This window comes from Onychostoma macrolepis, chromosome 03 (genome assembly GCF_012432095.1).
Source record: "Onychostoma macrolepis isolate SWU-2019 chromosome 03, ASM1243209v1, whole genome shotgun sequence".
Taxonomy (NCBI): domain Eukaryota; kingdom Metazoa; phylum Chordata; class Actinopteri; order Cypriniformes; family Cyprinidae; genus Onychostoma; species Onychostoma macrolepis.
This window is the reverse complement of record NC_081157.1, coordinates 20885896-20903173: the sequence shown is the minus strand read 5'-3', so window position 1 is coordinate 20903173 and position 17278 is coordinate 20885896. Positions and strand designations below refer to the sequence as shown.

At 37.2% G+C, this 17278-nt stretch overlaps 1 protein-coding gene across 1 annotated transcript; it reads right to left on the bottom strand.

Annotated features, from left to right (window-relative positions):
- Positions 1–925: 925 nt before the first annotated feature.
- LOC131536059 (low-density lipoprotein receptor-like) lies at positions 926–15627 on the bottom strand. The gene is made up of 18 exons (XM_058768701.1): positions 15413–15627; positions 8597–8719; positions 7835–7957; positions 7374–7751; positions 6419–6541; positions 6206–6328; positions 5996–6115; positions 5600–5725; positions 5336–5507; positions 5017–5244; positions 4809–4927; positions 4588–4727; positions 4349–4490; positions 4116–4259; positions 3839–4012; positions 2846–2926; positions 2505–2668; positions 926–2344 (listed from the first exon to the last, which is right to left on the bottom strand). The coding sequence occupies exons 1-18, from the start codon at positions 15468–15470 to the stop codon at positions 2312–2314; spliced, it is 2571 nt and encodes an 856-aa protein (XP_058624684.1). The 5' UTR covers positions 15471–15627; the 3' UTR covers positions 926–2311.
- Between the last annotated feature and the right edge of the window lie 1651 nt (positions 15628–17278).

Genomic DNA, 17278 nt, shown 5'->3' with positions numbered 1-17278 from the left:
CTGTCATTATTAATTGTAATAATATTTCACAATATTACAGTTTTTAAAATATTTTTGATCAAATAAATATGTATTTTTAGATGTAAATAGATTAGATAATTCGAAAAATTAACGCAAATGAATGTTTTATCTAACATAACCACCAAACAATGCACACTTGGCTTGTAGAATAAAGCTGCCATACACTCACACGAAGTCCCGCCCACCTGATTCCATGCCAGGTTTTCTGGTCGCCCCACACAACACTCTTAGAAGTGCCAGAAACGTGAGTGATAACAAAACGCGTTGGAGGTGGATCTGCTTGCCCAGTCGCCTTAGTCAAAAACATCTGCAGGTCATAGAGGGCCACCAGCCCCAACTAATCCTTGGCCCAATTTTCCCAGGATGTCGGTATATCATGGTGTCATCCCATGGGGCAAGTGTGTTTTGAAAACTGAGACATGAGCTTTTCCTGGAATTCATTTTCCTGGAAATCACCTCTTTTACTAGAATTCCAGAAGTCATGGCTTTACTATCATTACTTTGTGGTTTTACAGGTCATTCTACATCTACATGAATAATGTGCATTCAGTAGGAAAGTGCTCTTATTTAGAAGCAGAGTCACATGTAAAATAAGGCCTTTAGGTTCACATTTATAGCTGTCTTTGTGACTTTCAGCCTGGGCTTCATGTGCTCCAGATGAAGGGATACATTCGGCAGATCTCTGGCAAAAGGAATTGACCCCTTGATCTTCTCATTTGCTGAAATTGATCCTCATAGGGTGTTTTTTATTCTAACTTCATTAAGCTACGAACAGTTTCATCCTTTGCAGCTCTAAACTGTACTGGAATATTGGATTTTATTGGATTGATATAAAGCACAGCCCTGGAAAAGCTAATGATGTTTTTGTCATGACAGATTTACTACATGAAAAACACAACTACAGTCAAGTGAAATCTTTAAATGGTTTATTTCAAGTTAGGTTTACACACAGGTCAAGAACAATCATGATTGGCTTCTCAGAAAATGAATGAATGAATGAGGCATTTATATAGCGCTTTTAATGTGTATTGCAATACACCCAAAGCGCTTTACAATCATGTGGGGGGGGTCTCTCCTCAACCACCACCAGTGTGAAGCATCCACTTGGATGATGCGACGGCAGCCACAGGACAACGGCGCCAGTGCGCTCACCACACACCAGCTACAGGTGGAGAGGAGAGAGAGATAGAGCCAATCAAGTGGATGGGGATTATTGGGAAGCCATGATTGGGAAATGCATCACTAGATTAATTAATCAATCAGAATGTACAGAAACATATCATAAATTCTTTACAAATGAACAGCTGACATAGTACACAGCAGTGAAAGCCAATTATCACCCAAAGAGTTAGATTCAAAAAAATAAATAAAAAGTTTCTTTATATACAATACTGCATACTTAAAAATACAAATGCAATAATAAACATATTTACATACATTATTTACACACTGACATTGAGAATGTAAAACAATTGACACATCACCTTGATCACAACATGTTTGTAATAAAAATGAAGGACATTTTCTGACTCCTTGAATAGTATCTGGCATGAATCATCCGCATTTTCACTGCAGCAAAGTCATAGAAAAATCACTGGAATCACTGGCTCATATAATGAGGAACTTTATAATAGTGAAAGAAAAGTAACTTCAGTATCAGTACTGCATATGAGAAAGCAGCTAGATATTGAGCTGCAGTTGGACAAAGTCTTTTTATCGTGAACTTCCAGCTTCAGAAGTAACATTGACCATTTTGGCACAAAAAAAGAACTTGATGACTGAAAATGGTGTAAACAACGGCATATAACATCAGGAAAACCAACTTTGCACAGCTCATGACAGCAAATTAACTTCTAAAAATCTCAAAATCTGCATAGAATTCATTTTCAACTCTTTAAAATGTACTAAAATACATACAATATTAGTACAATAATAACTTATCATGGACATCTCATGAGAATAAAATGTTGATTTTTAATTTTAAGTGCTATTAAAATATATCTATATTCATAATTGCATAATTTATATAAAGTGAAAGCAGCCTTGATAGCTGAGGTTGTTGTTGTCTGAGGTTTCTTTGTTTTCATTTTTTTTTTCTTGCGTCTGCTGTAAACCGTCTGCTCTGGATTGTTTTGCTTTTTTTGCATCAGATGCCTTGTGTGAAAAGACAGTTTGTATCTCCACTGTTCCTCAGATGTTGTTTTACTGTAGAACTGACCTCCAAGTAGGACAGACATCAAATATGGCTCGTCTTGAAACATCAGTTTTGGCATGGACTTCAATGTCATAATCATATTTCATCATCAATACTCACAACCTGTCTCTGTGAAAGCAAAATAAGACCTTCATTTTTAGACACAGTAATATACCAGACAGTAGTCTAAGTAGGCTATAAACCGATAAAGTTAACAATGCTTTAGGACATTAGCTAATACGGCTAACATGAATATTGTGTTAAATATTTTTTATAAAGTATATCGCACCTGTGGGTAAAAATAGCCATCAGAACTACCGTTTCTGCATAGATGCACCTGGTCCTCTGTGGTCTTTTGATAAACTGGGTTGTCAAAGTGGATGCTGTTGGTATTTTTCTGATGCCACTTTCTCCAGAACAGCACAGCACCACCCACAACCAAACACAGGATTGCTTTAAAAAAGATGAGACATAAAAAAAAAGATCTTTCACTATATCTGTTACATTGCGACTAAGTTGTGTGAACCTACATAATGCATTAAAAAACTCCCTTTGTTAGTAACTCACAGGCTTTCAGAACACTACACATTTTTGTATTGCTTGTTTACGCATTTGCATTGAAGCACTCACCAAGAGGAAGCAAAATGTACAGGGCCAATAGTGTGGAAGATGATGATTGAGACACAGCTTTAACATTACTGTAGTGGTCATCTAAAGAGAAATCACAATAACTTGTAAAAGAGATGTCACAAATGTCAATAAAACTGTAATATGACATTGAATGGTTCAACACGCCTGCCTGGACATTTCTAGTATGCTTTGTAAAACCTTAAAGGGTTAGTTCACCCAAAAATGAAAATTCTGTCATTTGTTACTCACCTTCATGTCGTTCCAAACTCGTAAGACCTTCATTCATCTTCAGAACACTAATTAAGAAATTTATTGATGAAATCTGTGCGCTTTCTGACCCTGCATAGCAATGCGACTGACATGTTCAAGACCCAGAAAGGTAGAAAATACATCGTTAAAATAATCCATGTGACATCAGTGTTTCAACCGTAATTTTATGAAGCAACAAGAAGACTTTTTGTGTGCAAAAAAAGAAAAATAATGATTTTATTCAACAATTTCTTCTCTTCCGTGTCAGTCTTCAACGCATTCATTATTTTTGTTTTCGTAGTGCACAAAAAGTATTACCGCTGTTGAACCACTGATGTCACATGGACTATTTTAACAATGTCCTTACTACCTTTCTGGGTCTTGAACATGTCAGTTGCATTGCTGTCTATGTAGGTCAGAAAGCTCTCGGGTGAAAAAAAAAAATAAAAAATTTGCTCAGAAGTTGAGCGAAGGCCTTACAGGTTTGGAATGACATGAGGGTGAGTAATTAATGACAGATTTTCATTTTTGGGTTAACCAACCCTTTAATTAGCTAGTTCAGGTGAATTTAATTGGGGTTGGAGCTAAACTCTGGATTGGACACCACTGCTCTAGGGTTTTGAGATTAGGGTTGAGGCTTGGGTTTGTCTAATTTTCCAAGAAAAGGAGAAGACCGGGACAGATGGTAATGTCTGGGTGTATAAAGCAAGACATACCTGTCTGGGTGTATAAAGCAAGACTTACCTGTCTGGGTGGATAAAGGAAGTTTAGTTGAGGTTTGGGATGGCTTGATTGGAGCAGGTTGAGTGGGTCGGTTAGAGATCGCAGGAGCAGAATTTGGTGTTGTCTTTGAATGTACTTTAGGATGACTAGTTGTAACTATTTCGGGCTTGACAGGAGGTTCTGGTGTGACTACAGCTGCTCAAAATAAAAACACAAAAAAATGTTAGCTGTAGAAATCAGCAGAAATTACATTAAGTTTATATCCATGTCTTGACAACAAGCACCAAATCTGACTTGCCTTGAACACACTTCCGCATGTCTCTGGCCAACATCATGTTGTCTGGGCAGGCACAAGTGTATTTGGGTGAGAATCTATTGATTTGCGGGGCAGCCAGGCACAGGAATTCACAGCCACCGTTGCTGACCCTGCACCAGTTGATTCCTGGAAAGACATTCAGAATAAGTTCAGTATCCCTGAAGACTATTTCTCAAGGTACCATCAAACATATGGCTATATAATGGCCGACATACCAGTCGGTTGCTTGAGGTTGTGGTACAAGACAATGTCCTCTGGGGACGAGAGGTGTTCGGCCACTTTCGTGATGTCTCTTCCAGTCACACGATTTGCACTTAGAATTGCGTTATTGCTCACATCTGTCCAAAACACTTTCTCCTAAAAATGATGATGGAGAATTCTTGAGTGAGCATTCAGGTAACCTCCTAAACAAGGTCTTCCAACAACAAGTTTGAAAGGAGCATGAAAGTTTTACCTCAAAAACAGTGAGACCCAGAGGGTGGGCAAGTTTGCCCTGGTCAATGATCAGAGTACGCCGACCATCTCCCTGCACGCTGATGCTGGAGAGAGTGTGTAGTTTGGAGTCGACCCAGTACAGACGCTGGGTCAAAAGGTCTATGCATGCGACAAGACAAGAAAGTGGGTCAGACCAAAGTTACACTTTGTGGACAGTTAGGCAAGTGGACATGTTCATACCAAGGGTTATTCCATTGGGCCAGACAATGTTATCTGTAACTAGGGCATAGCGGTCCCCTCCATTAAGACCACCTCTCTCGATCTTAGCTGGTGTGCCCCAATCAGTCCAGAACATGAAGCTACAACAAATAGGAGAAGATTTAACATAGTAAACCACTTGCCCACGTAGTGTATCCCTTTATTTTAGAGTATATGGGACTTGACATACTTCTTAATAGGGTCGACCACAATAGCACGTGGCTTTGCCAGGTTTTCTTTGAAGAGAGTCTTGCGTCTGCTTCCATCCGCTGTTGCCACAGAGATGGCACCTTTGATGCTGTCTGTCCAGTAGATGTTCCCGTGGATCCAGTCGACAGCGATACCTTCAGGTGCATCTAAGTCACTGCCAATCACAACACTGTGTTGGGAGGAGTTATCTGCTGTATCCATTGGTGCTCTGGGAAAGAAAGACAAAATATGACATCAGGAAGCTCGGTTGGGTAAGAAGCAATTGAGACTCAAGACTGACCACGAGTCCAAAGATTTACCTGTATATCTTTTTGAGGGATAAATCTGACCAGTAGATCTCCCTGGAAGCAACATTCATATCCAGTGCCACAACGTTCTTCAGGCGGGGAATAACACGTGAATACTCGCTACGATCCAGAGTCATCTTCCTGACCTCATGGCGATTGGTGAAAAATATGTAGGCGATTGTTCCTATAGAACCATGTTTGTATAGAACCATAGAGTTTATCAGTATGCAAGTATGGGAATTGGGAAATGACTATTTGTAAGTTTAAAAGCTGTACCAATAGCTTTGCAAGCCTTGCTGGCTGGGTCCATCTGGTAGCCATCCTCGCACTCACACTTGTAACTACCCATCAGGTTGACGCAGATTTGGCTGCAGGTGTCTGGGTTGGCGCACTCATCAATGTCTGAAGAAATCAAACAAATATGTGGCCTTGAAGTTAAATAGTCATTCTGTTGCTTCAGAACGGTTTCCGTAACACCACTGAATCATTACAGGCAGCAACAGCATGGACTTACTGAACAAACTCTACCCTTACTTCCAGCTCAGAAAAAGCAAATAAGTTTAAAGTACAAATTAAATCATTCTTTGAACTGGATCTGCACCAAGGTCTGTGAAACATACTATGACCAGATTTCCAGATGATTCAATATGGGAACTAATTTCAGTTTCTTACCTTCACAACGTCTCTTGTCCACCAACCGGAAGCCAGTGGGACAGAGGCACTCGTAACCAATCTTTAGGTCATTACATATATGAGAGCAACCCCCGTTGTTGTAAAGACACTCATTAGAATCTGTGGATTTGAAAATCACATATTGTAGCACAAGTTGGTTTTTGACGTAATTCTAAGCAATGCACCTCCTGGAAAGCTGTTTTTACTTACCACATTCTCGTAATGGCTCGTCAGACCAATCCCTACAGTCCCTTTGCTTGTTGCAAACTTTTTCCATGCTGATGCATTCACCACTGCGGCACTTAAACCTGTGTGGTGGCTCACAATGGGTTGCTGAAAATCAAAAAGGAGAAATATAAGTTAAACACATCAGAATAACGCCAGAAGCAGTTTTGTGTAAAGAGCATAATGTGTAAGGTTCACCATTAACACAGCCCAGCTCATCACTCGAATCTTTGCAGTCATATACGTGGTTGCACTGCCGGCTGCCATGGATGCAAGATCCGTCACCACATTGGAACTCATCCGGTCGGCATGTGGGCAAGGCTGGAAAGAGAAAAATAGTTAATTATGTCTTAATTATGATGCTTTTAAGGTTACATTTTTAAGTGAAAAGTGATAACAGTAATTGCCCGTGACTGCGACAAGCGTCCAATTTATCGATTCATTGGGTTCTATTTCTGCTGTGTAGCGCCGCCCACATGACATCTCATTGGTCCACAATCCTGCCCCCACAAACTGTACATTAAACACTGCATTTTTTGCTTTTGCATTCAGTGTGTGGACAAAAAATAAAAATATTACTGGAAACAAAAAAATGCATTTCAAGTAATGCATTTATAATGGAACTCTTAAGGGGTAAGGCATTTCTAATGGCTTAAAAGCAAAAATCTGAATTTAGTGTTTTTTTTATTAACGTGTACATTTATCCTTCTATAAAAATGTACGCTGTAAAGTTGTCTTTATCATTGTTTTAGTCGTGGTACTGCTATTCTAAGATGAATGAGTCTTCCTGGTATCCTTGTGTGTACCATGCACAGATTATCTGTATTTCTGTCATGACAACTCTCGGAGGGATTGGCATGGTAATGACAACGTTAATGTGTTTGGTCATGGCGGAGTCACCCCACAGCAGACCTAGACAGTGGAGCTGGGGAAGGTGGAGGGTTGCTGAAGCACACTGCAACTGCTACAGCAAGCACTAGTCATTATATTTGAATATTGAGCAGAAGCTCATTGGCTGCTGATACAAAAAGAACCAATCAGCTGCGCCAAGTGATGATGTTATTATGTCAGATTGAAAATGACCTATCGGACTGTGCCAAGTTTCATGAAAGAACTTTATATGTCAGTAACATCAACAAGTCTTATTTCTTACAGCAGTTTTTCTCATCGGAGCGATCCAAACAATCTTCTCCCCCATCGCATTTCCAGCTACTGTGTATGCATTCCCCACTGCCGCAATGGAATTCCATAGAGGAGCAGGGGTTTTTGGTAGGTTTAGGCGTTCCTTTACTGCATTTCTGAGGCAATTCGTCTGAGCCATCGACACAGTCGGCATCTCCATCACAGACCCACAGTCGAGGCACACACTGTGCGTTGTTGCACCTGAAGGAGCCGGAGCCACACGTGGTGGGTGGACAGGAGACTTCATCACTGCCGTCATCGCAGTCTCTCTCATCATCACACACAAATGCAGCACTCACACACTGACCGCTGCCGCAGCGGAACTCGCCATCCGGACACCGGCGAGGTTCTGCAAGTGGTGATGGAGATTTTAAACACATGTGCACACTGGCAGCACCATGAAGATACACATAACTTCAAGATGTCACTCACCACAGCCTTCCTCATCCGCACCGTTCTCACAGTCCGCCTTGCCATCACACTTCCAGCTCTTTGGCACACACTGGTTTAGTCGCCCACCACAGCTGAATTCACTGGGTCTACAGGTCTTGGCCACTGAAAAAAGAGGGAAAAAATTTATTTTTACATTTTCTGTAGAAAATATGAGTGGTGCCTAGCTAGGGATGTAAGATATAATGATGAGTTAGCAGCAAATGTTAGTGATTTTTTTTTTATTCCAGTTGATATTGGATATTTAATTGTGCACAATCTTGTTCTGCTTATTTTTAAATTTATATTACCTTGTTACCCTGAAATAACCTAGTGCTCACTGATTTTTTAACAAAACTAAAAATTTAAACACCTAAACTAAACACAAACTTAACAGTGTAATCTCAAAATGAATATTCAATGTTGTGTCGAATTTTATTTATTTTAAACAAAACAGTACAGAATTTTAAGTGCCAGACATGGCATCAAAATAATTAATCAGCTTATTGGTATCAGACAGAATTTCACTCACTGCCACGTAATTTAGGGCAATTTAGGGCAATAATATTTTGTACGTGACCACAAAAAACGAAAATTAAGCAAAGTTTAGCGTTTTGAATAAATTTCTTTCAGCTTCCAATAGGAGTGTAGAATCGTCATCTATGGATAAACAGTTAACAACATTTAAATCATTGCACCTAGCATCATCGTTACACCAACATCTCTTCAGGACAACTGACTTATCTTAGATGGAGGAACACTTACAGCAGGCAGCAGGAAGTTCATCAGTGCCATCACCACAGTCATCAGTTTCATCACACACCCATCTCGATGTGATACACTTTCCATTGCCACACTGATACTGCCGTGGTTCACAAGTCAAAACACCTGTCAAATGGAGACATAAGTTATGCTTCACATAAGTGACACATTATCCAACACCTTAAGCATGTTATTTTAGTCATTTGAGGTAAAATACTAGAGGGCGAGAATCACTTTTGCTTTTCACCTTATAATCTTCCTTAGCCCTCACATCTAAGCATATCACTGTACACAATCAAGCGCTAACACTGTAACTGTGTTATGTATGATTTACTGATTGCAACACATATGGACAAAGAGGGTGTCAAGTTTTTCCTGCTTTGTAATCTAAAATGCCAGTAAGGGGAGGTCTTCTAGATCTTAATTAAGGAGGAGGCTTGCTTGCTCTGAGAAGCACAACACCAACAAACTTAAAGACAGCTCCACCACCTTTTTAAAATGATGACAAGTCATACACAAACAAAAAAGAAACATGCTCTTGACACTGGCTGGATGCAACAATGGCTGCATTTTAGTTCAAGTAGTAAACCTTTAAATTGATAATAAAACAAAGATATCTAATGACATTCTCCGTAACCACCCAGTGTTACTCAAGTAGAAGTGGAAGAGTCATGTGATGTTCATTAGTTAGTATTCATAGTTGTCAGGGAAATAATGACGTGTTGACAATGGCCTTTTGATGGCTTTAGCCCACAGCTCAATGGATCTGGGTCACCTATTTCTGAAAACAAATGTGGAGGAATTCAAAAGAATTCAATCACTAATTTAAATTCATAATTGTGACATTGAGGAAATTATTTCAAGATCATTAAATTTATAACTTTTATGTAATTTTTTGCCAACAAAGTAGTGAAATCACTTAGCATAACATTAAGTGGCTTATTACTTTTGTAAGAAAAAAATACATATTTTAAATAAACAATTCATAAATTAATATAACTTACATTATTAGATAAATATTTTTAATGTTTAAAATTAGTCATCACAAAGTTCATTAGCCTTACCATAGGCTGTTGCCAAACAATGTGGCAACTTCACGAATTAATATATTAACTTTATAGTGACCATTTTACAACACCTTCCAACTTGGCTCATCCAATCAGGATTCAGAGTTGGTTCATTCTATCTTATAATGGAAATGTGGTCATAAAATGATTAATGATTACACAAATGTAACATGTAGACAGGTCTTATCGGTATTTAAAGACAAACCTTCCATTGATATAAAAACGTTTATGACCTTGGTTGACATCATACATCTCTTCAAAGTATGGAGGGGCGTTTTTTCTGGTTTCATCGATTAATTCAAATGTAATGTTTTGCCATGTTTTTTTGTTTTTTTTTAAGAATCAATGAACAAAAGTTTTAAATAACTAAGTATTAGCAAACATAAAAAAGGCAAAAATTATTGATGGCAGCGCACCTGATGTGTGTTTGATATTTAATTTTTGTATAATAGTGACAGGCTGAATGGTGATGTTATTTTCTGTTTTTACAAAACCTTTACTGTTAAAATTAAAAGCCTATATTATTAAAAGCCCATACTGGTGTTATACTAGTCTACTAGGTATACTAGTTTTGAATTAGAATTTCCTTGAGCTTTTGAGCTGACCTCTGAAACGGAACGTCTACATTTTGGCTAAGAAATATTTAGCATTCTTCTTATTTTGAATTATTTCTAAACATTTACGATACATTTAAAAATAATAATAATAATAATAAATAAATAAATATATTTATTTATCTTCATATTTCAAGTATCTTTTCCACAAAGATGTTAAATAAGTGAATTTGTTTTACATTTACACCATGTTGACCACTTCATGTGTGGTGCACTTGGAATAGAAATTTCTTTAACCTTTTGATGCACAAGCTATGAAAACCCGTTCTAATGCACAACATGGGTCTAAAATGACCCGTATTCATTTCCTATGTTATTTCATACTTCACTGGGAAGTTTATTTCAGCATTTAATATTCCCTGATCTATAAAGTCCATGATCCAAGAACATTCAAAATATAAAAAAAATAAATAAATCACATTCTAATTCTAGTTTTTTATGTTACTACATCAAGTTTACACACATGGGTCAAAAATGACCCATCTATGCAAGCATGATAAAACAAAAGAATAAAGACATTTTGTTAAAATAATTATTTTAGCAGTTATTTGGACCAAAACATTTAACACTTGAAATAGGTTTATTTACCACTTTGTCACACATGTCACACACATAGCACTGATGACACTGAAATTTAACTGTCTGTAGTGCAACTGTAGTGAATGTGAACGAATGGATGAAAATAAAACTAACAAAATAAAATCACACAGGTACGGCGCCATCTCAGTGCTTACATGCTTCACAAATGACAACTATATGTTTGTGCTCCTTGCACACAGGCCTGATGCACTGGAAACGCCAGCTGGGCAGATCCTGCACCTCTTCCTCTTCGATTGACCCTCCTGTCTGATGTACCTGTGGCCGGGTGGTGACTGTGTTTTGTTTTTTATCCCACATCTTCCCATTGCCTCTGTAATATGGTTTTGAATGTGGGGTGTGCCCTCCAAACACCTCATCAAATGTGACACAACAAGCTCTTTGACCAGCTCCTTCATGAATAGCCATCATGCATTGATCACACCAGCCGTGTTATCAGGGTGTTGTTCAGTGAAGTTGGTGTAGGCCAGGGGTGGTCAGCGTCTGTCCTGAAGAGCCACAGCCCTGCAGAGTTTTGCTTCAACCTTGACAAAAACTCACCTGCCTGTAGCTTTCTAGTAACCCTTAGACCTGGATTAGCTTGTTCAGGTGTGTTTGATTAGGGTTGGAACTGAACTCTGCAGAACTGTGGCTCTCCAGGATCAACGTTGGCTGCCCCTGGTGTAGGCACTGAGTTTGGCAACATCCAGCACATTGTACCACAGCACCACGGGCAACCTCCATGTTCTCCGCTTACATGAGTAGGAGTCAACCATTTTTACTCAATTTGTTGGACTGGGTCTGAGTTTGCCCTTCTGAGGACTCATCAGACGAGTCTTCAGTGTCATCAAATGAGTATTCTTCATCTAGGAGAGCTGGATTTACACCCACAACTCCAGATTGATCCTGTGACACATAGTCTACTCATTAACATTAGAATATCTCTGACTCAGACTCTGAATCAGGACTAAGAATTTCCTGATCTTCCTCATCATGCAGCATCTCTACAAACATTTCAGCCATTAATCTAGAATGTCTGGGATCAGCCATACTAACACAGATAAAGAGTGCACAACAAGCAGTTGATCATGTATATACTGATTATATATTGTCACTGTCAGACAGAAACCTTGTATGTCCAAAACCATTACTTTTCAGGAACACTGACAGACATAGAGGGTTACCAATAGTATTGATTTATGACAAAAAATAAAAATGATGAAATGAAGAGTTCAGATGCAAAAGCCTCTAAGTATGTAAAATTAGCATTTCTTTCTGGCTACTATGCATAGGTTTCTATGCAAGTACTGGTACTTCTGAATGGGTTGTTGCTGGGATTTAGCGCATTTGAAGTGTAAGTACTTGATGAACACACTATGTGTGAAGAGCATTCACTCAGTATCGTTATCTCATTTATGACCAAGATGGCTTTTAGACGCTTTTGCATTGGAACTCTTCAAATGTGGAAATACAAGGTTTCCGCCTGACAGCAATGCTATATACTTGTATATAATAATGTATTTAGACTTTTATTTTGGTGACCTAGCTAACATTAGATAGAATATGTCAACAACAAGCTAGCTAATAGTTTCTCTGTATTATTAAACTTAGCCTAACATTCAAATTTTATATCCAGTTATCTTTCACAATATATCAAATGTTTTCTGTGGTAATAAATTATAAAATAAGACTAAATGCATCAATTATACAAAAGCAGCCATGTTGAGTTGTGAAATGTGGGGCAGGTGAATAGTTTTCTGCAGTAAATATGTTCTTGCAAAAAATGAGCAAATATCAAAGGTTTCTATTTGGGTCAATTTTGACCCATGTGTGTAAAATTGAAGTAGAAAAAAAAAACGGTGTTTTTTATAAAGTAAAGAATGGACAAATAAACTTAATGATTTGTGGAAATCAAAAACAAGATATTTAATGAATACCTGGAATAATAAATGATAAAATGCATTTATTTCAGAGATTCAGCAAAGAATGAATATGAATATTCACAGCGAAATGAATATGGGTCATTTTAGACCCTTGTTGTGAATTAAAAGAGTAGTGACAAAAACTATTTTTATTCAAAAAGAAAGAAATAAAAAATAAAAATAAGGATTGGTGATTATCAAAAACAAGTTAATTGAGGAATTCTGAATGATGAAATTAATTTCTTGCAAAGACATAGAAAAACTTCATGAGTCACTTTAGACCCATGTTGTGCATCAAAGGGTTAATCAGATAGTTTTGCAAGTTTTCAGTAAAGAGAACTCGAATCATATTGTAGTTAATCAAAGTGAAATTGTTACTGAGTGGTTACTGAGTGGTGACCTGAATTAGTCAAACGTTCTGGAAAAAAAAAAAAAATCCTGTATCATCCAGATCTACTTTAAAGCACCATGTATTGTTCATTGTTTATAGATGCAGTTGAAGATGCTGGCCACAGAATGCAACGTGGCTGTTTGCTTTTGTCTTGGATGTCTCTAGTGTGTCTTATTATCTAAACAGCCTACTATCAAGACAGCTCAGGGTAGAGAAAGACACGTGGCAGCCAAGCTTAGGATGTTATGGAAAGTTTATCTGGCTGATCACATAGATTGCCTAAGAAACTTAAATGCATCATAACTGATAAAAATCCTTAAGAAACCTTCTGGGCTACAAGAAGGTTATCTTCTCATTTAATGTAATATTTGTGGTGTATGCTCTTGCTTCACTAGAGTCTGCATGACATCATTTGCACGTGTAGATACCAACGAGAAAAAAGAAGCGTATCTTTCTACAGTAAATCTACAGTAAGTCAGCATCTGAAAGCTGAATAAATAATCTTTTCATTGATGTATGGTTTGTTAGGATCGGACAATATTTGTCTGAGATACAACTATTTGAATATCTGGAATCTGAGGGTGCAAATAAAAAATCTAACTATTGAGAAAAACGCCTTTAAAGTTAAAAAATGGATAATTTTGACCCATACAGTGTATTTTTGGCTATTGCTACAGATATACCCCAGTGACTTAAGACTGGTTTTTGTCACATATATGGTGAACCTATCAAATCCTGTCAGGAACATGGTTACATTTAACCCCCAAAATAAAATAAAAAAAACAAGCAAGCAAACAAACAAACAAAAAAGAATTTAGAAATTCAATTTTGCACGATGGAAAGTCTAATTTAAAGACTTTTACTTTTGCATTTTGAATTGGTGTTTTCACTAACAGCAGTTACTGTAATTAAACATTTTTGGGGTAAACATGACCAGGTACATATTTTTGAGAGATTCACCCATATAGTAAAATCATTTCACTTTACTGAACCTAAAGTCAAATTGTGGTTATTTTTAAACTGAACTATCAGCTTTATTTTACTCTGCACAGCTCAAACAGCTCCATAAACTAATTATTCCTAAGAATAATCTGATAAGAAGACTATCTATATCTACAATTACAGCCAAACATAACTACACCACTTCCACTAATGAAGACTCAGTTCTATGCATGTGTTTTTATTGTGTTTTACAGATTTTTTCTAACATATGCAATAACTTTCCATCTACACTGGTACCAATCCAGCAAGACTCCGATGCCAAACCAACACTGAGAGACCAAACATCATAAGCATAGAAATTGTGCCTCCTTTAAACCCTTCTTATTTTTCTTGTCTGTGAAGAGGAGTAATGCATGTTTTTGGCAGAAAATAAGTTTGCGTGGGAAGCCAGTTCCTCATGCCTTGGATCTACCCTACTACTCTCCTACTGACGTCATAGACTGCAAATGATTTAGAACTTCTGGGAAAGGCATGTGTGCGAAAATACTATGGAATGAGGGCCCTATAGCAGACACATGGACAGTATAGACACATGTGGTTACTGTAAGACAATACTATGATTTGTCCTGCTTAGTGAGGCTGGAGAATTCATTCATGTTGAGCAAAACAGAAGCGAACGATGCAACTGAGTTCTATAGAAAGCAATAACAGCTTTGAAATACAACATTTAGCATCATCATAAACACATACGCCGAATAAACTAATCAGTATATATTTTGTAGGAGCCAAAAAGCAGAAAGGAATTAAATTAAAGCCATTAATGCATAAAGGGAAATAGCCTACCTATTGTATTGTGTAATCATGTATTAATGCAGAATATACATAAACACATTGCCTAGTTTATTTGCAAAAACAGATAGGCTAACTCCGTTTTTTTAATTTTTAGAAATCATGTTTTTTATTATTATGTTATCATGTTTTATTGTGTTAGTTAGCTGTTTTTAGTTATTTTTAGCCTAGTCAAAATAACCCAATTGCAGTTTGATTGAGATTAACTGGAATGCACAATGAAAAAAAAAAACATGATTTCTATAGGCCTATGTATTTATATATTAACTTTTTTTTATTATTATTATTACAATATCACTCACTTGGAAATAAGATGAGCGTAAGTGAATGTTATCTGAACGTCACTTAAAACACAATCTCTATGGGTTAAAATACATTCATATACTGATTAAATGATGTTTAAAAATAATTAACGATCATTAAAGATCCCTAAAGATAAAGTAAACTTGTTTACTCACCTGTTTGAACAGGACAGAAGAAAGTAACTGCCAGTAAAAATATGAATGAGCTCTCCATAGTCTCTCAATGAGCTGGTTAAAGCCCCTCGCTTTTCTGTTTGATGTTTTGGTCAAGTTTTTATTATGAAATAAATAGTTCTGATGAAGCAGATGGACTCGTGTTCATTTGAAGCTGTGGGGAAATGTATGTTTGTGAAGCGGTGCACCCAGAGATATGTGTGTTGTGATGGTTGAACTTGAACCATTCGAATTTGAATGGGCGCGTAGAGTGGGCGGGGCTTCGTGACAAGAGGCGGGAGTCGGTGGTGTGATTTAAGAGTTGCACAATCGAGGGCGTGGTCAAGCGTAGTCCACGCCCATCCCAAACAATTCTACTCTACAATATTCCAAGTAGAAGAGGGGTAAAAAAAACCTTCAGCAATTACCTGCTTATCACTGATGGCGGGGAAAGAATAATAGTGCGAAAAATCTGATAAGCATAAAGCTACATATCTGGAAGAGATTGCTGCTGTATAAACCGTCGTGAACATGTACAACACATCTGCTCTTCCCTGTCACCTTTCAAGGCTGACAGAAGTCATAAAAGTAAATAATATATCATAAATCTAAATCACATCCATATTTTTGTGACCTTGACACATCTGAAATATTATAGGGTTAATGGTCAAATGTGTAGAAACAGAGTAAAGGGAAGCCACAGTCATAAACACATTATAGCTTGACTTTTCCTTGTCCGTAGATTCTTCCTCAGTTATAGTTTTAGAGAGTTCAAAACCCGATTTATGATTATTATACGGATGCACAACTTATGTAGGGAATAAATATGAAACTAAAAAAACAACAAATAACATTTAGACAGCTTTTAGATTCCAAGTAGCTATTGACAAAGTGAAAATTCTCTTTTAAAGTGAACAATTTTTTTTTTTTTTTTAATTTAAATTTAAAATGTATCTTACGGTTTATAGGCTAAATTCTGGGGACACATCATCTAATGTTTAACTGTACAAATTAGCAGTGATGTAAAAACAATCTGTGAAAAAAAGGACTCGGTGTGTAGCCTTGAACTAGTAGCCCAAACGTCATCAGAACATAGTCTTCTTAAACCAGCACTGGGACATCTACCAAAACAATTCACTGTTGTCCAGTCATTTTTCCTGTCCTGTTTCGAGTAGATGAATTTCATGATGTTGTAGCTTAATGTTTAGATAGTCATTGAGGTCAAGATTTCCACTACAGCAGGCATGTTTGGCCCTGGAATGCCAGAATTAATGTTAAGTTCCTGAAAGCAGATCATATAATATAAACAGACTTTCCCTGACTTTGCTACATGGGGAAAATATTTGCAAGTTGGAGCTGGAGGCCCCTTGAACCAGTTCCGCTCATTTCCGTGTTTGTCTTGGGAATCACAAATGCACGATGCTTCAGATCAAAGGAACACAAACATTGCAGCAGCTTCACAGTGGCAGCCGAGCTACAAATTAAATAAAGTCAGAATGAGTATATGAGTAGAGACTTTTTAAAGAAGTCTCTAATGCTCACTCAGGCTGCATTTGATCAAAAGTACAGTAAAAATATTAATACTGTGAAATATTCTTGCAATTTAAAATAACCATTTTCTTTTTGATGTATTTTAAAATGTAATTTAGTCCTGTGATTTTCAGCAGCATTACTCCACTCTTTAGTGTCACATGATCCTTCAGATATCATTCTGATATGCTGATTTGATGCTCAATAAACATTTATTATTGTTATCAGTAAAAACAGTTGTGCTGCTTCATATTTTGAGGAAACCATGATACTATTTTGATGAATAGAAATTTCAAAAGAACAGGAATTATTTGAAATAGAAATCTTTTGTAACATTAT